Here is a 27396-nt window from a genome sequence, read left to right as displayed (position 1 = left end):
TTACCTTTTTTTTAAGCTTTGGACACTGGGAATCTTTAATGGATGTAAGCAACCAGTGCCAGGGGGTTTTTGAGCCTGTGTTTTGTAACAAGCAATTGTAGCAGGATAACTACATACCACAGACTTTTTTTTCTAATCTGACCCTTTTGGGAATTGAAGTTTTGCAATTACCTTCCCACCAAGCACAATTAGAAGAAGAGGAAGAAATTTTAAATTTTACACCAAAATTCCTCATCAGCAAGTCCTGTAGACCCCACAATAAGCCAAAGTAAATACAAAAATTCTAAAACTTATGAGCTACTTTGTTTTCCTTGTTTCAAAATCTGAAACCTATTTTTAAATATCTAATAATCAGGGAGTGGATTAATATGTATTAAAAAAGTGTAAGACATATAAATATATATGAGATAAATATAAGATGAATAAAATATATTAGCCTTACATGACATTTATTGAAATGCAAAATCCAAACACAAAAAAATGGATTACCAAACTTTCTTTTAAGTGTTGAATCAAGGATCTCCTATTGTCCCTGAAGACAGATTTATTTTGACTAAAACTACATCCAATAGCACATGAAGCAATGGAAGTATATTTAAAATATGCAATGAATTTCACACGAAATTGCACTCTCTGTTGTTGACAAGAATGTTACAATAACAAGAATGTTTCAATAACAAATGCATTGTACTCATATACTGTCAAGATTAAAAATAAACAGAATTAAAAAAAAAAAAAAAATACAGATGAATTGTAAACCTTTGGTATTTAACACAAGAAAGAAAATGTAGTATTAGCATGAAAATGGAATATATGCTGGAAAATGTTTGAAAATATGAACATTATATGTAAAAATAACTAAAATATGTGCTAAAAGTCAATGTAAAAATATGAATAATAAAAACACCATTTTTGGAGTTTACATTCCACAATTCACAAAGAAAATGCACAATAACATTGATTGTAGCATTGTATGAAAATATGTATTTACATATAAATCCGTTCCCTGCTAATAACTCTATACTTAAAATGTATCAACTCTGAAAACGAAGTTTGTTTATACAGAATAGTTCAGATATTAAGTGAACATACTGTTTTCTAAGCAATACAACTCTCTTGTATACTATGTGAAAATAAAAATGAAGTGTCCCCATGTGGAAATGTTATGAAAATACAGGGTGTGGCAGAGGAAACGCATGTTTTACAATTGGCTAGTACTCGGCAAAGAGAAGGGTGGGGATTCATGCCACTTATTAGTAGACACCTTAGATTGGGCAGTTTCAGTAGCCGTGGTGCCGTGGACCTTGGAGCATCGAGTGTTCATCTCTGAAACTTTTATTGAAACAAAGTCCGTAATTGCAGTTCAGCGCCGTTTCTGTATACAGTTTAATGTGGAGCACCATGGAAACATCCCTGATCGTAACACAATACTGAGATAGGTTGAAGCGTTTAGAGCAACAGGGTCTGTCATGAAAAGGAAACCACCTGGTCTTCATGCAACTGTGCATACCCCTAAAAATGTTGAGAGGGTGAGAGTGCCAGTTCTCGGAAGCCTGAGGCATTCTGCATTAGCTTTGCGGGTGTCAGATCGGTCCGTACGTCGCATCCTAAACAAGGAATTAAAGTTTCATCCTTACAAGATAATGATAGTACAAAAGCTGCTTAAAGGGGATTTCACACAGTGAAGAAACTTTTGTGAGACAATGCTTGACATTCTTGGTAACAATACGGTCATAATGATAAGTGATGAAGCACATTTCCAGTAAGATGGGACTGTGAATAAACAAAACTGTAGGTACTGGGTGCTGGAGAACCCACAACAGTTACACCAAAGACCTCTCCACAGCTCGAAGTAACATTGCAGTGCAGTGATGCCAAATTTGGGATCCTCGGTCCTTATTTTTTTGAAGAGAACAATACCTCAGTCACAGTGAATTCAGTGCGCTATGTCGACATGCTCAACAGTTTCCTGCTTCCGCAACTATGCAGACGAAGAGTCAACATGCAGAAAATCTGGTTTCAACAAGATGGTGCCAGCCCACACAGCAAGAGCATCAATGCAGGTGGTTCGTGACATGTTGGGGAAACATGTCATCTCCCGTTTTGGTGATATCCATTGGCTGCCTCGCTCACCTGACTTGTCTGCATATGACTATTTTTTTGTGGGGTTATCTCAAATTAAAGGTCTACATAAACTGCATTGTACTAGCTTTATTTCTGTGTAATTAAATTTTCTTTAACTTGAAAATCTACTGAGTTATTGTTATTTGAAAAACATGTGTTTCCTCTGCCGCACCCTGTACATTCCTGTCTTGCATAGCATGATTTGTTTCTTACTCTGCTGGTTTTACAAAGCTCTGCAAAGCCTCTACTTGAATTTTTAGGAAGAACTGAAGTAGAAATAGCATTGATTTTGTTAAAATCAATTTGATGGCAAATCCTATTACTTTATTGTTGAAGTTTGCATAATATGTATTTATTGTGCATGTATTCTCATGCAAGACGAGTTGTGCTCCAATACTTGATGAAATAGCAGTGACAGAGAGTTCTGGGTTTTGAGAGCTTCTTTTCAATTAATATCCTTGCCACTGATTGTGCCAGAGGAAAAGTGGGCAGGGGCCTGGGGCACCACCCTAAGGGGAGTGCCAAACTGGGGCATCCACCTTGAGTAGCGCCAAAACCTTATTTCTGATTATATAAGTCCAGCTATTTGTTTTTAAAAGAGTTGGATTTGGGTAGACAAAAATTAATTGAAGCTACTGCTGCTTAACATAGTAGTATATGCAAAATCGTATACAAATTTAAGCTAGGAGTTTGTTTGAGTTTTCACTTTAAGCCCACTTTTTGCAAAGATAGGCTAATCAGGACTGGACCTACAGCTTAAAGTGGGATCTGAACCACCATGTGCTTTCACTGGTATTGAACCCGGGACCCCTTGATTACAAGACAACGATGTTACCACTAAGCCACCGGCGAGGCTTCAGGGATTACTGTTATTTTGATGTCATTATGTAGGTATTAAGTAATCAGATACCGAGAATAAATGCGTTTTTTAATAGGAACACTTGAGGTAATTTAATAATAAGGCTATTATTTTTTCATTAAAACCATAATGGTCATATTTTTTATTGGAGGAAGGTGGAAAGTAAGAGGGGGGGTTGCCAAAACTTTGCCTTGCCCAGGTGAAAATTTTAGTTTGAGCTGCCCCTGAGAGTGGGGACCAGTTTACCTCTGCCTATAACCAGGACATTCCTCATTGGGCAATGAACAGTTATTCTACATTGATTTACAATCTTGCAACCACAGTTTACATGCTCAATTCCCAGTTTGGGTATGAGTGTTGCTTTGTGAGTGTACATTCAACAACTTCATTTAATTGTCAGTCATCCTCACTGTCATGATATTAGGTGTTACAAACAGTATTTGTTTTTGTTTCTTTTTTTGTGTTTGTGTATGATTTTGTATGCTTGGGTTTCTTTCATGGTTCTGTGTAGTTTAAAAGAGCCAATAAGATTTGAACTTTCAGCCTCCCTCATGCGACGAGGGAGGAAGTATAAATATGGCCTTTGGCAGAGGACAGGATGGATAGTGTTTATGAACCGGGTAGCAGAAGGGAGAAAGGGAAACTGAATAACGGTTGCTTGAAAAGGGTCAAAATGCTGACAAGGGATCAGTCTATGTTGTCGTCCGCTATTGGGGAAACGAGTTTGACACCAACAATGGGTACAGAAAATAATGCAAGAGTAACAAACAGGCTGACTGACTTTTAATGGGGAAACAAAAGGGATGGAAGTTTATAGCTTTTTGGATGAACTGGATGCATACAGGGATCTTTTGGGGATAAATGAAGAGGAATTATTACTGTATCACCTTCCGTTAGCGTTAAAAGGAGAAGCGAAGGAGTTCTTTCATTTTGCAAGCCCATTTGAAGGATATGTGCAATTCAGGGATTTGTTGCTCAAGAATTTTCATGGGTTGAATCACGAACGAGAATTAGAGCGATTCTCGCTTTCAGCTTAAGAGCGAGTCATTGGCAGTCTATATTCGCAAGATAGATAGATGGTTCGAGAGGGCAAAATCCACCGCTACAGTCGAAGAGAAGGTTAATTTTATTCGGCGTAAATGTAACCTTGTGCATCGCGAGAGATTAAGATGTGAGAATTTCAACAGCATGAAAGATCCTCATGAGTATGCTTTGAAGTTACAGCGAGAGATGTTGGAAAATCCTATGTTTCGTCAGTATAAGACAGAACAGGAAATCATTAACTTTGCCTTGAGAGGCGCCACACCTCCTCAGTCCGAGGGACTGGTGGCCATTAGAGGGGCGAGTAGCACCACGGGAGAGGATCTGTTACATATTTTGGATCCGGCGAAATATTCTAGGTTAGGGAAGGAACCCTCTGCTATTTCAAGGGAGACAAAAGTGACTACTGACCACCCAAGAATGTCTGGCAAAGAACGCAACTGTTACGTTTGTCAATCAACTGCACATCTGGCTAGTTTTCACCGAGTTGCAAAGAAATATAATGTTTCAGAGTCAAAAGGATGTAATGGACATTGCGTCACAGTGATTCAACAAATTGTAAGATGTCAAATAGTAAAATTCAGGAACCTTTCATTTTTTGGAGAAATAAATGGCATTCAGATCCCTATGTATATGGATACCGGGGCTAATATATCCTGCATGAGTTTCTCTTTATTTCGGAAATTGGAAGAAAAGGGGGCAAAATTACGTCATAGTAAGCTGAATGTACAGTTAGCTGAAGGGAAAACAACAACTGTGGGACACGTCTTTTTCAATGTAACTTTCTATGGTCAATGGGTCCGAGAGAAATTCTTTGTTTTGGAGAATCCCCAGAATGACCTGATGGCCGGTAGAAGTTTTATGGCCAGGGCGAAGATTTTAATTGCACCCGCGTTGAACGGTTGGGCTTTTCTGAATGTAAGGGACGATATTATTCCTTTTGACACAATTGGGAAGAAAGAAAATAAAACTAGTAACCTTCTGTCTTCCACTGTCATTCACGTAGAAGAGAACAGTGACAAAGAAGTGTTGCAAACCCCCAGAGCCAAAAAAGTCAGGAAAAAGAAAAGGTTATCGGCGAGGAAAGAAAAATATCATATTCCAATTAGCAACCTGAAGGATGAAGGTTATCACCATTTTGAATGCCCGGATGGTGGATATAAGTATCACCACGAATTCGCGAAGAATGTGAATGAGAAATTCAGCAAGTTTCAGGAAAAGAGGAAGAGAAAGAAGCCTACTTGTCTGGTAAGAGAGGACTCTGGTTCGAGTCCCGGTCCTTCGACTGCACAGGGAATGGAACGAGAGGAAGTAACCTTAGTTGACATTGAGGAAGATGTGATGGCACTATCTAATTCAGATGATGATGGATGGAACAGCGAAGATGAAGAATTATTGTATTGTTCTGTTTTCTTTAAACGTCTTTTGAGAGACAACCCTGACACCGCTTCTGTTGAACTCTTGGAGATATAACATCTGAGCCTCGTGGCGAAATCAACAATTGCACGCAATTAGAAATAGAACCTAATGCAAAGAAGTTGGAAGTAAACGAAATAACAACCGGCAATATAAACTTGGAAGATAAGCGATTATGGGCAAGAGAGCAACAGAAGGACCCATATTTGTCTTTGTTAATTGCGTGTCTTAAGGGAAAGGAAGTTCAATTGGATGAGAAATTGAACAAGAAAGTTTTTGATTTTCATCTGAGCACTTCTTACCTGGATGAAGATGGGATTCTCTACAGAAACATAGAAGAAGGGAAGGGGATGTTTCCCGCGTTTGGACAGCAGCAAAAGATTTGGACACCGGATTCGTTGAAACCGGAAGTGCTGCGAATATCCCATGACGAAGTTCACGCCGCACATCCAGGGGCAGCTAAGACTCTGTTCAAGATTTTGAAACAGTTTACGTGGAAAAATGTTTACTCTGATGTTAGAGATTACTGCAGATCATGTTTTGCACGGAACACAGCAAGCGGTCAGAAAACTTAGATTCGATTGCATTTGAAGTGGACAACCAGGTGAAAAGATGTGCAAAGCGTGGCATACAGTTTCTGGTGGATACGAAAAGCACCTGGAAGAATGGTCAGCTGACTCAGAGACACCCCATGGAGCTTCGGGGGAAACAGCTGGGTAGACCATAACAAACCAGTTTTCTCTCCTTTGCCACATCGGTTAGGAAGTTTTTTTTAAAGAGACAGTTCTAATTTAAATTTCCATTTGTTAAAAGTTTCTTTTTATTCGGAGGCACATATGTACTTGCGAGTGCTTGCACTTTCTGTAGTAATTAAGCAGAGAAGTGCCATTAATCCACGTGCTGGATGTTACTCCTATCCTAGGAGTAGATGGGAAGAGGTTTGATCCCAGAACCTTACAAGAAGGAAGCAGCCTGGAAGAGGACGTCCTTGCCATGGATGTCAAACCGCCCACACCTGGAAAAGCACTTCACGATGATTAATTAGGATGTCACCGGTTCTAGAGATCACGGGATGTAGTGAGGAACATTCGGAGGGACTTATTCCGGAAAGTGTAAAGTGAGTGAAGTGAAATGGATGATGTTAGTGTTTATTTTTAATTTCAGGCAAACCTCACCAGGACATTGGACTCACAGACTTACCTGGGTAAGCCCTTTTTTTTTCGGTGAGGGGAAATATGAAATGACAATATTTAATCACTCATTGCAGCAAAATAGGAAGATTCACCAGCAGGGTTCTAATGCAGAACTATGTATCTATTTTAATATGTGCAATGATACTCTGCATGTACATAACACTGAAAAAAATCATGGAAGAAGATCAGGGGGTGCTATTCCGGCTTCCCGCGCTACGGCGGCACGTAAAGGTCTTCTGCTAGAGTGACGTCAAAAAGGGGGCTCCTCAGCTGCGAGCTGCTTAATAACATGTAAAATCATACAAGTTTATTGCCTCATGGAGGCGATTATAACTCTTGGGAAGCAATGTTTATAACATGTAGTTCTTCTTCACTGCTTTCCTGTACCTTTTCAAGTTAACTGTGGATGGCATACGAACAAGTTCATGCTGAATTCAGCAAACAGGGAATCCATGTCTTTGGTTCTTTAACACTATTTTTCTACACTTCTACACGCAGCAATAAAGTTGGTTGGTTGGTTGATTTGGTGTTTTAAGTCCTCTTTATGCACAGTAAGGCTAATCGGGACTGGACCTACAGGTTAAAGTGGAATCCGAACCACCTATATGCCTCCACTGGGTATCGACCCCGGAACCCCTTCATTACAAGGCACTGCAATTCAGTTAAATGATTATTAGATGAGGGTGTCATCTTGAGACGAGCACAATAGATAGACCCCCCGAAAAATCGTAAAGTGAACCAATTTTGAAGGCATGTGTATGTGCTGGAGGGGGTGGGGTGGTGGTAGAGTCTTGTGGGCATATTTTTGTGCAAGTAGATGACTAACTTAATAAATTAATTATACCATGGACATAAGTGCAACAGGGTCAAGAGAGCATAAGATTGGACGGAAAGGCTTAAGTAAGTGCCTCTACATGTATATAACCAGTCTCCATGACAGCATAATGCTTTAGGAAGCCAGAAGCCCCAGTTCGAACCATAGTAAGGCATATAGCAATGTTTGTCTCATTCCTCACTTCATTAGTTCATCATTCATCCTCATTGAAGCGATCAACCCAAGAGGTAGAAATTCGCCTTTAAATAAAGGACACATACATACACACATATTGATTTATTATTACTTCGCTTTTCTCCTACTTCTGACTAATTGCTAAGATGAGGATGAATGGTGATAAGATGAGGTGGGTGAAGAGCCAATCACAAACATGTAAGGACAACACAATACAAGCCCCACCAAGGATTATACTGGCCACAAGTCCAGATGGCAAAGCCTCGCTACTCGCGAGTATGCAAAAATGCAGTACAGGATGTGTATATATTGTGTGTGTGTGCGTGTGGAAGCATGTGCAGCCTCCACCGTATAGTGATTAACAAATCACATTGCTAAACCAAGTGGGCCAGGACTGTTGATTATGTATTTAAAATTTGACGTCACTTTTGTACCACTTTTGGTTAATCGCGGCCATGAGTGATGATCACATACCCACGACATGATTCGAACTCGGGAAATTCACTGACGGGATCCAAAGTGGAACACTTAACATGCTTGACCACATTGACCATCGAGCTGGCACAAATTTCTTTGCGATTCATCCACAAAAGGGGTGGGGGGGATAATGTTTTATTGAGGGAGTACTTTTTCCCACGACATTAGATTTTTTCCTTTTACAATTTCTAAAAAAGCATATTTTAATTTTTCAAAAATAAATTATATTTCAGTTATAGTTTTCTAAACACAAATCAGTTTAGGTAGAATATTTCTGCAGTTTTCCCATAGTTTGTGGGCAGTTACAAGCAAAATGTTGATTTGAATAGCTTTGCCACCACTGGCGTACACAGGAATTTTTTGGGGGGGCTGAACTTCTGAACTTGGATTGTGCATGGGTGCATTCGGTGGTGCAGGAACATTTTTCATCTGCGGTACAAAATTCGTTCTCCATATATAGGGTGACTGGTAATTAGATGTATTCCCTGAAAGGGGTTAAAGTAGAGACAATTTGCAATAAATTTGACCATATGATACCCCGTCCGAAAATTAGTAGTTTTCGAGATAATCGAATTTCAATTGTTTCTTTAAAAAATGACAATTTTCCACATAAAAAGATGAATTGAGAAAAAACTGCTCATTGTATGCCACTTATTTCAGCGTTTTCTGATAGCTAACAAATAAGTGGTTCGTTGAAAAAAAAGTTTTTCCCAAATAACAATCACATGTAAGTAACGGGTGGGTCTAAACTTACAAGTGATGATAAAAAAATGCACTCTTAGTTTACTTGGCAACGTATTAATAACAAAAATGGTATGACACAAAGCGTACAAATTACTTAAATTACTTCCTTGTGACATCTGCTATCCAACAAGGTACAAATGTTGCTAACATTCACATTTGTGTACAAGAAATAATACTTCATTCATCTTCATGTGAATGGAATCAATGAATAATACAATTAAAGAACATTACACTTCAAAGTGGGCACCTCCGTTACGAATGCAGGCACGCAGGTTTTTATGGACATTTGGTCTCTTAACTCGTGATGTGATGGTGTCATTGATGTGTTGACCAGCTGTTAAGATCCTCTCCCTGAGCTCTTCCAAGTTTACAGGTGTCTTGTCATGTGGCTCCAAATGTAAAAGTCGCAAAGCATCAAATCGATCGGGGGATCGAGCTGGGCAGTCATCATGCTGATAAATCATGTCACGTCTTGTAGATAGAGGCACATCCTCCAACAACATTGCCATCCCGTTCCTCAAAAAATGTTCATAAGTGATGCCATTTAAGATTTGGGGCAGGAAAAATGGCTCGATCAAATGATGATTGTTTATTACGCCCATCCATACTTCTGCCTGGTCGTGTGACAGTGGCTGGATGTAAATTACCCAAAGAAATGAATTGGCCGAGGTGGCCCGATTCCCCGATTTGACGCCTTGTTTTGAACCATGAAATCTCTGGTTATGAATGGCACATCTCAACCAGGGATCATTATTTCCAACCCACTTGTAAACTATATTGTACTTATGGTGTTTCAGTTCACCATACATACATTGCTTACGTTACGCAATTTATAGTGACTGTGTACAGTGACACCAAATTACATAGGCTCATGGAGTCCGAGCCCATTCAATAATTTGTGAATTTTTGTGAACTTGTAATTCAAGTGCTCAAGCACACTCAATGCTTTTGTAAAGTCCCTGGTTGTTGCTATTTAAGATGCCATGCATTAAGTGTTTTTCAGCTGGTGTTTCACAAGTACTTTTCTATCGATGGCTGTGTTTTTGACATATGTTGGGTTGCTTCGTCTTCTATTCTTGTTTGAGCGGTTTTGAGATCTGAAGTGTTTTGTTGTGTCTTAAACAAGTCAAGATGGTTCCTGATCGACTCGTGGGAGGTTCAGGTTTGAAGGACTTGTAGAATATTTGACAATGTAGTTATTTATGAACGAATTTGCTCTATTTTAAGACTCTCTACACTCTCTGAGTGTACTAGTGTACTATCATTGTATACACAACACCAAATCCTTCGTTTCTTATAGCAAAGCAAAAAATTGACATGGTTACTCTTGAAACATTGAAAACGATTGATTCACCGCATAGGAGGTCTCTAGTTCAGAAGTTAGATCAAACTATACGTTCGAAAGCAATTTCTTCAATCTTAGATGCACAATATAAATAGCTGGTTTGAAGACTTAGGTTTATTTTCGCATGTAGTCCTATTAAATGCACACACATGGCATTTAGATGATTAAAAACGCGTGTTTTATATTGACATGTTAGGTAAACTTTAATGTAAGCGAAAGCATGTGTGCATCACTAGTTAAAGATTTTCACATCTACAAAAAAAAAAAATCCAAAACACATTTCCACCTCACTAAAGGATTATGTTAATTCAATTCAAATTGTACCAATATTTACAGCTGAATGTGAACGTGGGTTCAGTGCCATGAATATAACCTTTACTGAACAGAGTGAGATTGGTTCATAGAATGCATGGCCGAAAATCAATTTCACTCATATCCCGTTGTCGCTGTTCTATTTTCATTAGATATGAGCTCCAATTACTATTTTCATCCTTTGTTTTAAAAGTTATTCAAACACAAAAATAGTTAGTTATTTTAAGGTATTTTTTTAACTTCATTTTTTTTATTTTCAAAGAATTTCGGCAGGCTGCAGTCCCTTAAGCCCCCCTGCGTATGCCAGTGTTTGCCACACTCATCTAGCCTACATTCCCATCAAATTTATCATTTAGGCCTCCTCCATGGCCTCCTCCTCATTGCCTTGTAATCAAGGGGTCCCGGGTTCGATACCCGGTGGAGGCACAAGTGGTTCGGATCCCACTTTAAACTGTAGGTCCAGTCCCGATTAGCCTTACTGTGCATGAAGTGGACTTAAAACACCAACTCAAATCAAACCAAACCAAATTTATCATTTATTTTTATTGTTGCAGTTACCCTAAATATGTAGAAAAGCGACGTCATATAACAACAGTGACATCCTATGTATACTAGATATATATTTTATTATGAACACATTATAAATAACAAACATCTGTGAAAATTTGAAGGTATGAAGGATAATAAGTATTGGTGTGGTAGTGAAATATTTAATACGTACAATTGTATTTATTTACCCATACGCAACTTCAGATTTCAATGTAGCGGTGATATAAGAGTATAGTTGTAATTACTTTTTGCTTGATTTGTATACCGACATTTATTGTAACTGCATGCTGTAAACTTCTTCATATTATTGTCTAGGTTTTATTTCTTGCTTTTTGCATATTATTCTACTGCAAATGGTTGATAGAACCAAGATATGGAGAATTAAAAATGAAGATATTTCCCGTAAGCTTCCATTGCTATGCAAGCCTCCCTGCTTGACAGATCCCCTTGGTCACCTCAGAGCTTGTTGCGACTCCTGGCCAATGGGAGAGCGCCGTGTCTCGGAATGCTCTTCCTATAATACTCTATATTCCTTGGAAGAAGATGATCTTTTTTTCAACATAATAGCCAAGATATTCATAAAATTACAATATATTTGAAAATTCATAAAGTTAAAACTGAAATTTAAATAATTCTAGTAAATTACTTTTCTAGAAAATTTGGTTATGGAAAAATATTTTTCATTATATAATGCTTCTATGCATGCTTTTCAAGCGAATAATGCAAAAAAAGACCTAATTTGAGTGTTAATGTCAAACCCATTTAACTGAAAAAAAAAGTGTGGAAAAAATAGTGTGGAAAAAAAAAAGGTGTTGAAACATTTTCAGCTGATTGCTTAACTATATTCAGCATGAACTTATTACTAAAATAAACATTATATCCTATAAGTGCCTGTTAACATATTATATCTGATCATACTAAATTGAAATAAACTATTTTACAATAATACTTACAATCAGCATTTTTGAGTGACTGTTTCTTCTTTGATGGTTTTGAGATGACTTTTATCCTTTTACTATGGAATACTCCAATATCATGACCATTCCCATAAAACATTTTCACCGACAACATAAAATGCTTCCTTTTGTCCGAGTCTGATATGTACAGTGTTTTGGCTGCACAGTATTGCTGTAAATATATCAAAATTATTAGTCCAAAGCTTTAAATGTTTCATAGATAATAATGTTATTGTGTGATTTACTTTATGGCAATATTTCTTACACCTCAAGTTAATTAACACTGCAATTTACAAAGTTAGACACAAAAGGTTTGCCTTTCCAAAATACGGAACAAGTCTACCAATAACTATAAATTACAACATGCTATTATTCCAATATATTCTTCACTATGTATCACTAGTTTGTGTGTGCTCTTTTTTTTTAAATAAAATACTGTCCTATTTATGTTGAATTACTTGGAAGTGTAACTCGTTTAAACATGTAGAATAACTCACATTGCATTTGTGTTTTTCTATTTATTTCTTCAATCAATTTTACTCCAGACTAATGACAAGAATAGGAATTTATGTAACACTGAAAATGAAATTCTAAAAAATTGTCATCTGGAAGTAATCGGAATATACAGAGCGATCCATTGAAGTGTAGACTGTCTCATCAGTGTTTGCACTATCGGCAAGCAAGGTGCTCATGGCCATATGTCAGCACTGTAGACTGTCTATGCATCAAGTGTGCAAGTTTCCGTAAGTAGTTTAAAGAGTGATTTATTTATTACCAATTTATGAAAGAATGTGCTGAAACTGGCCACCTTCGTTGTCTACACATTTTTGACACCTCTTGATGAAGTTACCCATAACTTGTTTCAATTCCTGTTGATTAATGTTGGCAATTTATTTGCAGATGTTATCTTTCAGTTCTTCCAGGGTGTGTGGATTTGACTTGTATACAGCATATTTTAATCTACCTTAGAGATAGAAATCACATGGAACTTTTACACCCAGGAATCTTGTTCAAAATCACATTTGAACTTCATGTGCCGATTGAGTTAACACATATGAATCATAAATAAATACACGCTGTGCAGTAGAAAACATTTGCTGAACCATAACACACTTTGCGGTTGAATATACTAGAAAAAAACAATACGTAACAAGCACCCTATCACTTTACCCTATCACACTTCAGGCAATACAAAACAAGGACCTTCATCACTTCACAGTCTCATGTCTAATTTCAGGAACTCAGGAAAAAAAAGTTTCTAGCCCCCCTCACCAGCTTAGCTTAGTGGGTGTCTTAATAAAGATGAATTAAAAATGTAAAATAATTACAGAAACTGTTGTATGCTTGCTTCATCAACACTCTATGATGCTGACAAAAGGCTCCGAGTGCCTTGCTTGTCAATACGTGGCGGTCTACACTTCAATGGATCGCATTGTACAAAAGAATTGTGCTATGATAAACATAATGTTGTAAATGATAGAAAATAATCTGCTCTTGAAATAATATTTCATGTTGTAGGCATCTGGGTAACATTAAAAGCATCATCATAATTCCTCCAAAATCCCAGAAATGTTATATTTAATCTTACACTGTCACAGTATGCATGGGCATGAGTGATGCAAAGATTCCAAAAGATACTTATTCTGAACAATATATTACAAATGATACCAAAGGGATAATTGGGATTGGTCCCCTTATAACCCCCCGAAAAGAAAAAGTTGGTTATTAAATTAGCTTCTTTCCCAAAATATAGCCTATGTGAAATTCTGGGAATGCTGAAATGTGAATCATCTGACAAATTAACATGAAGTAGTTGTGAACTATAGTCTCCATCATCTAGCACTGGTTAAACAGCCTTTCTCGACAAATTCACAGTCACTGTGTCTTTGATCTCAAGGAAAGACATGAATGAAGTACATGGAATTGAAGTGACAAATGATATTTCATCTCAATGTAGACATCAACATTACAATATATCTTCACTTGAGACACATTTACAAAATCAAGGTTCAGTGCCCAGGCTGAATTTCATGCTAGAACCTTTGGTTGCGAAAATATGAGTCCAGCATCCAACGTGTTTGGTTACTGAGGCAAGAACTCTCCATTTTGAGAATAAAATATGTCGTATCTGTATGCACACGAGGACGGCAGAGTGATCAGCACCACTGTACTGCTGACCTTGACAAGTGCGAGTTGCTCACACCTGATTTTATAACATATATACAGGGTAATTCAAAATGAATTGTGCAACTTTACAGTTATTATGACGTTACTATTTATGATAGAAAATCAGACAAGGCATCAATATAAAGAAAATCTCTGGAAGTTTTACTCACATTATAAAGATTCAACATGGGAACCATGTGCAACACGGAAACGGTCCAAACAATAATTAGGTACTTGCTATGCACGAGACAGCAAGTCATTGTCAATGGTTTCGAAGGCACTAACAATTCACAGTTTTTGGCAAATCTTTCGGAAGGGTGAAACATATGCATTACTATAGAAAAGCATGTGGAAATGTTTTTGCACTATTGTGATTGAATCAGTTCTCGATAGCTCCAACACACAATACGCCCTCTACTGGTCATTAGCCATTTTGCGACACTGACGATCCTGGTGGAGCATCGGCTAAGCAGAATAAGTCTGCTAAGTGGGCATAAAACTTCCAGAGTTTTTCTTTATATTGATAACTTGTCTGATTTTCTATCATAAATAGTAACATCATAATAACTGTGTAAATTTGGACCATTCATTTTGAATTACCCTGTATATATGTATTAACTATAATGTGGCAGAGTGGTTACCACAGCACGCAATTACGCCATGGGTATCTGGTTCGAATCCCCGTCAGGGCATGGGTGTTCTTTGTGAATGTCCCTTCATCAATTTCATCATATTATCACTCATCTTCATCTTCGCAATTAGCCAAAAGTGGCAGAAAAACAAAGTAAAATAAAACAAATCAATCAACAAAATATTGATGAAAAATATCATATATGGACAAAACTTTCCCAGGAAATCATCTCTATGAAAATTAATTTATTTCTTCATACAGGAGCTTACATACACTGAAGACAAAGAACTGCGGGGGTGGGTGGGTGAGAGAGAGAATCGATATTTTGAGTGTCTCGGTACTTTCGCTCTCTCCCATAACACACGGGAGAAGCTTCCCTTGCTGTGTAATCAGACTGCGCAGCTCCCAGAGCGAATCCCCATCTGGCGGGTTCTCAGGCCTTGTCGGGAGCAACGAGGAGGAGGATTACTTTGGTAAACAGCCTCTTGAGTCCTCTGCGACAACCTTGACACACAGCAACTGTGAAACAAACACTCGCCACTTTCCTTTCCTTATCAACGACTTCGAAGACGTACTCGACGACGTTCCGCTCTTCAGCAGGTGTTGTCGGCTGTTTTATGCGGAGTCACAGGTACAATCATTACGTTTTTTGTCGTTAAAGTTGTCACACTATTCATTCTTTACACTTGACTCCCTGCGCTATCACCACCACATACTTCATGAATAATGTAATACTAATGATGATTATTTCATCGCAAAGTAACCTATCAGATTGCAGCTTGGTTTCGTCGATTGTTTAGTATTTTGGTACGACAGGAAAAGTGGTCGCGTGTCTTGCAGATTCATTTATGCACGCGGCATTTGCCGTTCGTAAGAAAAAAAAATAGTGGCGGTAGTCAAATGGTAACAATGCTGTGCCATTCCTTGCCGCTGGAAAAGTCGAAATTTCCATTAGATTAGCCGTAACTTGAAGTTGTTGAGTTTTATTTTTTCATAAGGAATATATGGACATTCTGTAAACACTTATTCATCTTATTTTTCACAGATCGATTCTAGCTTAATAATCAACTTAACAGACTGTTTCCACTTGCAACATGGGGATAAATTAATACTCTTTTACTTCTGTTGTTTTTTCATTAGCAGTTCACATTTCTACGATGTTGAAAGTAACAAATGCACACCTGGTGCCTTAAGTTCTGACGTTCTTTTGTCATTTAATCATAATTTTTCCACATCGTCGCGATTATCCAAAAATGCAGAAAAGCGGTACAAAATAAGAAAAACAAAAAAGGAAATCAACGAGACTGTATATTACCTGAATTAAGACTTGTATCTTTGCACTAATGCAGGCAATTGAATTACGTGGAAGTTTCCTGTTTCATGAACTACTGTATTTTAAAAAAAGCAAAAGTAAACTTAGTGCTATAGTGTATAGTTACCGTTCTTTACGAACGTATCGCCGGAAAGTTTTACCTGTCTGCAGGACAAAGAAACAACTCCAAAGAGAGACTGTTCTATCACACTCCTAACCGCCACCAAAAACATCGGCAGTGATCACACGGTTCGTTCTCTCTCTGCCCTCAATAACAGTAATAAAGGAGAAGAAATAAGAGCCAGCGAGTTACGCAGAGCATTTCGGGCAGACGTGGAAAAGCGCCATTTTCCTGGAAGCCTGTCTTTCCCCCCTTTCGACCTTTCGGCCGCGCAACCCTTCATTATCCATCCTCAAACCTCCCTTTCTTGTTGCTTCCCGAATTCGGAAATGCCGCGATTCCAACCCAGAAGAACGCTACCGAACGGTGGAGTTCTCGATTAAAGAAATTGCTCCACACTTCCACGGCCCAGCGGTCACCGTGAGAGCCTTGTGTCTGCGACGGCTGTTTAATTCATAAGACGCCGACAGGGAGCTCCTCCACCCACACTCCACTGATCGATCCCAGGGGAAGTAAGTCAGCGGCACGTTTTAAACATTCATGGAAATTCTGTTGGTAGCGTGTCATGTTCTGCAGCAGAGACAAAAGTTTTGCGTAATAGCTGGACAGGAATCGACATCCTACTCCCTACAAAAACATCAATTAATGACAAAATGCATCGCCAACATGTCCCTTCATAGTTCTCCGAGATGCAGTGGTTAGTGCAACTAGTGTTGCCCACGAGACGAGACGGGACAGGCTTTTAAAAATTCGAGACGAGACGAGATTGACCATGTGTCATAAGACAAACGAATATTTTCGAGACGAGACAGCATTTTCACGAGACTCCACGAGACGAGACAGGCCAAAGTCTCGTCTCGTGGGCAACACTAAGTGCAACATACTGCGAAGCCGACCTCCGTGGCTGAGTGGTTAGCACAGCTCGCTAAGACGTCAGGGGTCTCAGGTTCAAATCCTGTCCTGGGCATTGGCGTTCTTCGTCTATTTGATCATATCATCACTCATAATCTTCTCGATTAGCCAAAAGTGGCACAATCATCAGTTGAATCTCATCTCGAGTAACTTGAAGAGGCAGAAAATCGATGGAATCTTTCATATTTTAAATGGGGAAATCAAATATGTCGGTGACCTTACCGGAAATGAAAGCCACGACGTCTTGACTGTAAAGCGACATCGTTCACAGTTACAATATCTGGAAGATTCCACAATGATTCTGGAAGCCAGGCACGGTTGAGGTGGAGGTGGAGGGAATGAACTACAGGAAGAAAACGCCTTCCACTTACCTTGCCATTGAGGTCGAGCTGCTGCATGTCCTGGTCGGAGTTGCCGATGCCGATGAAGGCACAGAGCTGAGCCCCCTGCTCCGCCTCTCCATCCTTCAGCATCTGCTCCTGCTTCAACCTCCAGCCTTCTCCATACAAGTAGATGCAGGGCGGTGGACAGAAGAACCTCTTTTCGTTGCCGTATGATTTCTGCGCCACTTTGGCGTGAAGGATTACGATCACCATGTCGCTTCTCTCTCGGAGATATTTCCTCATGGCTTCACGCGTAAGCGGCTGATCCTTAGGCCTGTACAATAAGGAACTGCAGTGACATGAAAAGAGAAAACAAGGACATTTCTAATACGGTCGACAACCGAAATTATCGTTGCTACTTGTACAAGAGAGATCGAGACCAATGATTTATCAACACATCCGCCCATTTGTTTTGTAAACACCCATCTCAATTTTTGACTCAATTTGTGGTCATTTTGATTCTGAATTTACCTTTACTGCCCTTTAAAAACGACCTTATCCCCCCCGGGATGGAAAATCCTGTATAATCCCCTGAAAATATTATTTTAGAAAGAAATTTGGCATTATGTTTTGAAGCTTTTCTGCTAACGAATGATGAACAAATTCCTTCTGGCTATCTCGAAAGGTTCCAGTTCTCGAGAGTTCGGTTCGCGCATATCTTCATTGGCGACTTCGAAAACCTGAGCAAGTCTATCGAAACGGATGTTCTAGTGTAAATAATAGGCAATGCACATGTGAAACGATTACATCCTATAAGTATTTGTGAATCAGTATTGGAACAAGAAACAAACTATCTACGGTTTAGTAGCGCCCTACACTAAGCGCTAGATCAAGGATATTGTCGCTACAGAGATAATCTAAGCGTATTATTCCCACAGTTATAGTACCTAGAGGAATGCTTCTTGTTTATTGCACAGTCAGGACAAACGTGCGTTCCATATAACAACATAAAATTGATGTTCCTAGAGTTACTATGCTTAAGTTCCGACACGCCTAATAATTAGGCAACCTCCCTGACACTGTATTAGCAACCCCCTCCCTTAAGAGCCCGTATCATCGCTGGTGACGACACGTAGAAAATAGGTACTTTTACATGGCTGCTGTGTTCGAACAGTCAAGTGTATGGCATTTGTTGTTTTTTTTTTTACTGAGTTAAAGATCAAATATGAAATTAATAATATTTTGAAGCATTTTCTTTATTACGTTATTTATTACGTGTTTTTCCTAATCTGAATTTCGTAAAATTGCTCGCCAATTATATGTAATAATTAAATCAAAATTTTAAAACAACAAAAGGCTTCAATTGTTCTTCTGGTATAAATAAATTAAACTGATTTCACTTTTTTCTTCTTTATATTATACGTAGCTTCCTGTTTTCCAGAGTAATGTAGCTAAATTTTTAACTTCAACGTTTCTAAGCAGGTCGAGCGAGCCGTTTCCCCCCTCCGCAGTGTTCACGCTCCTCACGAGCCTCCCCACCTCCCTTTTTCTTTCAGAAGCGGCCAGTCCCCCCGAATGTTTTCCCTTCCTCAAGTGACAAGATAACGGCACACTGCGAGCCAAAAGAAGAAGACAGGGACAGCTTTTTGGGGAGAACTTCGTATTGAAAATTTGCTGTTGAAGTTGGCTCATCGCCGTAGAGTTAGGCAACACACACAACACGTTGCAGGGAAGCCAATGTTTCAGAAACTAGGTGTCCCATTTTCATGGTCGGTAACTGTACCTTAGAGGGATATTTTCATGTAATTTTGGAATGGTTGCTTCGTTGTGTATCACTCCGAACACAGAAGTGCTTCGTTCGAATTCTGGATAAGATATGGACACATGTTTGACCCTGTACTCATTCTCTCTCTTTCCAACCCCTGCGGTTATTAGTGGTAGAAATACGCAACGCAAAAAAGACCAAGGTACAAGTGCCGGAAAGTCACAGCAATGCACTCACTCCGACATCATACAAATGTTGCACGGAATCGGGAACTTTATTTCGCTGATGCTCGAACGCATCCTGAATGTCGAGGCGAAAGATGCTCAGATTCGAGGAGGATGCGGCATCATTGCAACTGAGGCAAGTAAGGATCTAACTTTTTGATCGGAACAGCAAGAGATAAAACGACGTGGCTCGTCCGAGTCCCAGTCTGAAAATTTGATTTCGGAGATAGAGGGAACGTACCGTTTCTGATTGGCAATAATTGAGAACAGGCAGGCAGAAGGTCCGCTATGCTCCGCCTCCTTACGTCACACCGCAGTCAGGGAGCCAGTGGGTTGGTTCGCACGTTGGTTCTCCCGCCTATTGATCCACGAGCCATGCCGCGTCTGGCCTGGCTCCGTCGTGGTCTAGCCAACCAATCCTCTACGCGAGACCTCGAATTACTTCAGTCTTCGTAAATACTTCTGGTGTGAGACAAACGTTCTTTCGTATTAGTAACGTGAGTTTCATGCTACCCGTTGAAAAAACAACAAACAATGTACTGACGCGGTACCACCTCCGCTTCAAACGCCGTACCCTTTTGTGAATGAAGACAGTGGATCTTCGAAATTGATAGGATTGAACCATTAAATTGTGCAACGCGGAATTACGAAATCTTTTAAATTTCACGTAAGTAATTTTAAACCGCGTTTACCGCAACCACCATGAAAAAATATCTCGCCTACTCGTTCGTTACAATCTTCTGGTTGTCAAAAGCGTCATGCGGACGGAATCTCCAAATTACACGAAACAATTCCGCTTTCTTAGCCGAATTGCCCATTGTAAAACGTATGCCTTTCTTTAATTCTTCGATGTAATTATACTCGCGCGATATGTCCAAATGAAAGTGATTTTTTTATAGACACTGATCAAACTAAGTACAATTGAAGATTTTTTGTGTTGCCTCAGCTTGCCCTGTGCAATGTTGGAAGCATGTCATGAAGGATAACTAACCATTGTAGAATATATTACAACATATTACTTACGTTTTCTGACCAGGGGCGCCGAAACGGGGAGTCCCCCTCCCTTGTAAGGGACCCAATGTATAAATTTTAACATTTTGGAACAACATATTATTTATGTGATGAAAATTCCAGAAATTAAGTGAGGATTCTGCGTGAAAACATGTTAAGTCCTTATTTCCTCATACTTCTAATTCGAATTATTTCTTCTATTTATGATTATAAACTTTGTATGCAAAGAAGCGGGAGATAACGCAGGATTCTCTTCTGAAATGGGCATATCAAAACTGTGGAGTCTATCACCCAGCCGAGTCTGTTCAGACTGAACAGTTCAGCATGCCTGTGCGAACAACCCATTTCAGTATTTCTTCTTTCGAGCACAGTGAATTTAGAAACAAACGTATGATATATATGAAATCAAAATATAGTACATTTTTTGTTCCGATAATAAAATTTGTTGTACTCTGGTATATGTTTGTATTTTCAGAGCTAGTTAATTACAATAACAATTTTTGAAAAGTTTTTCTCAAGCGTGTCCCTACTACTGAAAAAAACTTGCCTCCCCCTGCTCCCCGCAAACGAAAAAAGTCGGTATTTATGCCTTGCTTAGCCTTGCCCCCCCCCCCCCCCCACCCACCCCAATATCAGAAGAAATCGGCACCTATGCTTCTGACGGCATATAATCACCAGTTGCTTCTACAAAATGTTCACCTCCCGAGATAATTGCAATATTGTGCCCCTTTTAAAGAATTTTGGTCTGTACAAACAAACAAACTGCGTTGAATATTAAAGATATAGGAAAGTTTCGAGTTGTACACCTTTGGGTAACTAGATACCTATTTCCGATGGGACTGAATCGGAATTGAATTGTCGTTGTAAGTCCACTTTATGCACAGAAAGGGTAATCGGGACTGGACCTACAGTTTAAATGGGATCCGAACCACTGTGCCATGTGTCCACCGGATATCGAACCCGGGGGACTGAATCGGACTTCTTTTTACTATTTTCGTTGTTAGCGACTTGTGTCATACTTGTGGAAGAGCTCTCTAGCTGTATTTAGTCTCATTCTACAAGTTCGCACTTTTCTGATACTGTGTTTCTGTGATATGCTAATGGAATACAAAATCATACAATGAGAGGAGGGGAAATTTATACCATACAGAAACAAGGCTGAAAATTTCGAATGCCACTTTGTGTCATTGCATATTTTCCAGGGAAGCAGGTGTGAATGCTGTTGGAGGGGCAATTAGGGTGGTCTGCAGTTCCGTATTAATTTCTTTCAAAATAAAAAAATATTTACTTATGTATCCCAGTTGTTCAACTTGTTTAGCCTATTTATCTTCCTGCTGTCCCAAATATAACTCGATGCAAAGGCCCCAGAAGCTACTTTAATGCTAACAAAAAGGAGTATACTTGTAGCACACACACACAGCCTACCAGAAAAAAATATTGCACCGCTGAGCAATTAAAATTTTACCTTGATATCTCGATTTTTTATAGAGTACATGAAATTAACTCTGATTGAAACCGGAGTTCTTCAAGCAGTTCCCCGATTGTCCTCGTGGAAAGGCACCTAAACCTTTGGGCACAGAGGATTGAACCCGGAGCCACTCGTATCACACAGACCTATCATTACAGTATGAGCGTGACTCGCTTAACTTGCAAGGGGTAGGCGAGACTGCACATACATTTCGTATGTTGTAGTTCTACAATAGATTACACATCAGATTACGAAGACTACATTAAAATAAGAACTCTATTTCAGATTCTGCAAATATAAATTTCAATCTAACTAAAATACATTCAACATATTTTAAAACTGAACAGTAATTAGACATGGTACCGAGGAAGAAGCTTACAGCCCAGGGCCACTTGAATTTCAGTAAAATTTAAGAGTGGTAACATATTACTGCCCCAACCAAAATTAACTGCTGCTCCTTGAGTTAACATACTCTTATAGTTAGATTGTGAAGCCTACCCAAAAGGCGAAATTCGCTCCTCTGTATTGCCGTGAAGTCACATAGTGCGGTGTACAGTCACCGGAAATAAAAATGGGACACCTAGATCCTGAAATAATGGCTTCACTGCAATGTGTGTTGCCTAAATCTACGGCTATAGCAGAACTTGTAATTGAAAAGTTGGTATTGAAGTTCGCTCATTGCCTTGAGTTGGAAAACACACATAGCCCTAACGCATTTCAGAGAAACCAGTATTTCAGGATCTAAGTGTCCTATTTTTATTGCTGGTGTCTGTACACATATTCTCTATCTCGGCAATAGTGGGAGTGTTCAGTACCACGTTCCGGCCGCCTTTGTTTCTTTTTGTTTCCCAGGGTTGCTCCTAGGCACCCAAGATGAAACGCTGGGTGATCCCAGAGCTGCTAATGGTGGAGAATCGACGAAAAAAAAATGCTTCCTGAGATAACTCATCTCGGTAATCGAACCCGGAGCTCAAGCGTGCCTGTCAAGACGCCGTATGGAGTCAACAGCGGCGGCTCTCGTATCAAATTCCTTCCACGTTTCTAGGCTCCACGCAAGATATACTCTCTCTCGGTACCATGCTAAACCGCAATTAAAAGCCACATGCAGAAACAACGAAAGTGACTTACCTGAACCGTTCAATGGCGACGGGCGGCGGGGGGGTGGGTATCGGCGAGGGCGGCGTTTGCATACTGTGGGCCATGGAGGGAACCCCGGCAGCCAGGCCAAAGTGGTGCGTCATGGCCGCGCTACCGGGGTGCGGTCCGTGGGGATGGACGTGCGAGTGGCCGTGGTGCGGGTGCTCTCCGTTCATCTTGTCGGGGGGCGTTAGAGAGCCCGGGATCATGTGCGGACCGGGATCTGCAAGAGAGCAAATTACGGGGAACTATTACACAGGGGTTAATCACAAGAATGCTTCCAAGCTACCATAAGTCCCATTTTCTGCTGGTAAACGATTCTCTCGAAAATGGAGTCCAGTCACTTATTAGTCCAGATTATTCATGACGTACCAAGACTCTAAGGATTACATTGTAGCTGCTCATGCACAAATCTTCTCACAAACTGACTGATCCCAGGTACCTGGGTGTCCAAAGGAAGAATTTCTTCACCATCTATAGCCTAATACCACTAAAGCTCTTTCGAAGATGAGTTTCTAACATGAGTTTGAAAACGACTGGATTTTTAGCTTTTGAAAAAATTGTTTTTCTACCAGTAATCAGAAAAAAAATCACACGCCCTAGGGATACACGTAGTCTAACTAGAATAGTAACAAAGTGAAGGAATGGAAGTAGGTATTTGGCAAAGCGTGAAAAGCAAATTAAGATGTTTATGTTAAAGTTTCTTATTTTGAATGTACTCGTATATGGCTGTATTTTGTTCTTGCGAGGGGAAAAGTCATAGAGTTAAGAATTACATTGAAAGCTATATCTGATCACTAAATTTGCAAGGTACTTATGAGAAAAACTGGGAGAACAGCACTGAACCTCGCCCGCACAATGAAGACATTATTATTTCACACAACGCACTCATAAAAGTCTTATGACGAGATTATGAAGAAAAATAATAAATTCAACTTAAAACCATGACTCAGAATTGAGGTTTTCATAACAGTATCGTATCAATCCTTAAGATTATACTTTATTTCATTTAAAAGTTTCTCTAGAGGCTTCGAACTGACAAGGTTGACAAGCAGCAAGCTGTGGAGAATACTAGGAAGGAAAACTCACGTGTCAGCGTGGAGGAAACTCCAGGGACAGGGGTTTAAGGGAACGGACAGGCTGGCAAGGGACTCACTTTTCGTTTGGTTCTGAGAGAGGGAAGAACACTTTGGAAAAGAGAGAAGGCGAGGAGTCAACCTGAGTTGTGTGAACTACCTACGAAGCCTACAGAGAGCTCAGTTTTATTTTACTCTAAGTTACTAGATTCATGATCATTGTTTTATTTTTCTCTAAGTTACTAGATTCATGATCATTGTTCTAAGTGTAGACAGGTAACTATCCTAACCATAACATGCATGATTTAGGTTCAAAGGTTCACAAAACCGAACTAGTGACTATTTGCCATTTCTACTTGTATAGTTAGGTTATAGTTCAGTTGTACCTCTCGCAGCCAAGCAACCAACTTGTCATGAGGACAAATGGTCTCATCATTAACGAGGATGAATGGTAATTAGCTACATTTTCCATTAACCTATTGGGAGTGGTTGGTTCTATATCATCATTCAGTAGAATGATACGGTATATTGTTTAGTCTGGGACCCTTCTCTATTTGACAATATCATTAATGAAATTTGTTTACTAATCCGACAGGAGAGACTCTTAAACAAGGACACGACATCTAGGAAAAACTAAGGTGGTACTAGTGACTGAAAGGAACCGTGGATCGAATTACACTACATGATTGAAAAGGAGGAGATTTCATCAATCTGAATAGAATGGGACACCGTAAGGAATAATGTAAGAAACAGTAGCCGTTTGAAAGAAGATTTGTGATTATAGCTATTCTATTGTCATTCAAATAACAAAAATATGTTTCCACGCAAATATCTGCGTTTCTTTTAACTGGTACAATAAAATAAATATAAACTGATTCAAAACTTTTGTGTTCCTTGATGGTTCGGCCAATATTGGCAACTAGGTGAAAATTTCAGTGGATTTTTTTCTCAAATCTGGTTACAGCTTGGCATTATTTAAAGTGATGCTACATACATGCTTGTTGATGGGAATTTCATAACATAAACCATGCAGTACCATCACAGACTACATAAGAAATTAAAACGCATTTGTAAGAGGCTAACAGTACACCCCACCCACAGAAACAAAAATTGGGTGGACATCGACAAATGGTTAGGATTTTGTGAGAGGTAATTTTTCAAAATAACAAAAAAATTTCAAATAAATAAAGCCGAAGACCTGTCAGCATTATTTATAGCTTAATCTAATAGAAAAGTCTTTAGAATTGATTACGTGCATTCTTTGTATCTTTACTGGAGTTAAATCTGGGATGCTTTATGAACGTGAGGCAGTCTCCATGCATAAAGTGTGAACGAAAGAAACCAAAACACAGTACGTAGACTGCTTTCATATTTGCAAACGTTTCTAAAAAATAAATAAATTTATGAAATTTCAACTATCCTAGGTAATATTAAATCTCACCAGACCCCAATATACATACATACTACTCATTCGCAGGAAGGATAATAAATTCAACTTTAATAACTTCGAAAGTACTATTTCTGTAATACTCTCCTATTTGGTACATTATTTGTATACCTAAATGCCTATTCAGACAAGTGGAATAACGCTTTGAATCCATCAAGAATGCCACTTTATCTGTCGAGGAGGATGTGAAAATATAACAAAAGTCGATTCGAAAATAACGAAGGCCATTTGATGAGAGGGGGGAGCTTTACTTCCTCACAACCTTCAAGTTGGATTCTTAACAAAGTTCCTTTGTAATTGATTGATTTAAGTACGCTTTCCTGCTACTTTTGGCTAATTGCAAAGATGAAGATGAGTGATGATATGATGAAAATGATGAAGGGACAATCACAAAGCACACCCATGCCCAGGCCGGGATTCGAAACCGGGACCTCTGGCATCGTAGTGCGCTGTGATAACCACTCCGCCACGGAGGTCGACAAAGTTCCTTTGTGCTCAGACAGGCTAATCTGGACTGGGCCTATAGTTTAAAGATCTGAGCTACTGTGCAGTGTACTCCCCCAGCTGAACGCTTGATTACAAAATTGCAGCGTTAGCACCACACCACGGAGTAGGTCCCACTGACAGTTCATTCTACCACTATCGTATCTCCGTGAGGGAGAGTAAATATTCATTAGTTAGATTTTGGGGGGGGGGGGGGAAAGTCACTGTAACGACGGCAAGAACGTATGCATAAATTTCATCATAAGAATTATAATTATTTGAATGTATATGCAAGCATTTTCAATCTAGAAATGTTACGCTCACAATTAATATTGATTATTTTAAGTATATGGGTCAGCTTGGGTACCGGGCGCACTGAGTCATCGACTCAGTATCTCGCCACTCAACGTTCAGTGTTCGCGTCCTGGGTTGGGATTGGATGTTTCTTTCCGAGTGGCAATTCATCAATCTAATCACCACTCATTCTCATCGTCGCGAGTAGCTTTAAGAAGATGAAAAATGGCGTAAAATATAAAAACTCAGAATCGAAGAAGATCGTCAGCATGACCTTTCGAACAACAGTTGGATAGGTTTTGGCTTTTCTTGGTGGTGGCGAATCCTTGTCTCCATTCCATGGTTGTCCTCTTTGTCTCGGGAGTGTATTGGTGCACCCAGGACTCATCTCCTGTGATGATTTTGCTCAGAAACTGCGGACCATCCGTGGAATAACGCCGAAGAAATGACAGCGCATCATCAAAACGTTGATTTTTGTGCCCGTCGGTTAACAAGCGCGGCAGCCAGCGAGAGCACAGTTTACGATAACCCATCTGATCACGAATCAACATAGACGCACTACCATAGGATATGTTCAGTTCACTTGCAATCTCTTTAATTTTCACGCGGCGGTTAGCAACAATGATTGCATTCACACGCTCCGCGTTGTCGATAGTGTTCACAGTTGCAGGCCGCTCGACACGCGGTTCGTCGTTCACGTTCGATCTTCCCTCTTCAAACATCTCGCACAATTTTGCGATCATGAGGCGTTACATCGCATTCTAACCATACACCTCGACAATTTGGCGATGGATTTCACTCCGATTATGCCTTTGTGCCCACAAAAATCGGACGACGGAGCGCACCTCAATGTTGGACGCCACTTCAATACGACGCGCTATACTCACACTGTGACTACTCGCATACTAAACCAGCTGAAGCACGGCTGCTTCTGGTGTGTGAAGAAAACATTCCAGACAGTGTTGCCACCAAACGTGATTATGTTATCTCTCTTACTACAG

The 27396-nt window shown here is 39.5% G+C and overlaps 1 protein-coding gene across 5 annotated transcripts in view; it reads right to left on the bottom strand.

Annotated features, from left to right (window-relative positions):
* LOC145983997 (recombining binding protein suppressor of hairless-like) overlaps window positions 1-27396 on the bottom strand; it is a 275400-nt gene that overhangs the window by 15499 nt on the left and 232505 nt on the right. For all 5 annotated transcript variants that reach the window (XM_083117273.1, XM_083117274.1, XM_083117270.1 and 2 more), the window contains 3 exons: window positions 23087-23318; window positions 17539-17839; window positions 12023-12197 (listed from right to left, as the gene is read on the bottom strand). In XM_083117273.1, coding sequence (XP_082973399.1) covers window positions 12023-12197; window positions 17539-17839; window positions 23087-23318 — 708 coding nt within the window. The remainder of the gene's footprint in view (window positions 1-12022; window positions 12198-17538; window positions 17840-23086; window positions 23319-27396) is intronic.

The sequence above is a fragment of the Lepisma saccharinum genome, chromosome 2, assembly GCF_977018435.1.
Source record: "Lepisma saccharinum chromosome 2, izLepSacc3.1, whole genome shotgun sequence".
Taxonomy (NCBI): Eukaryota; Metazoa; Arthropoda; class Insecta; order Zygentoma; family Lepismatidae; genus Lepisma; species Lepisma saccharinum.
This window is presented reverse-complemented; position numbering and strand designations above follow the sequence as displayed.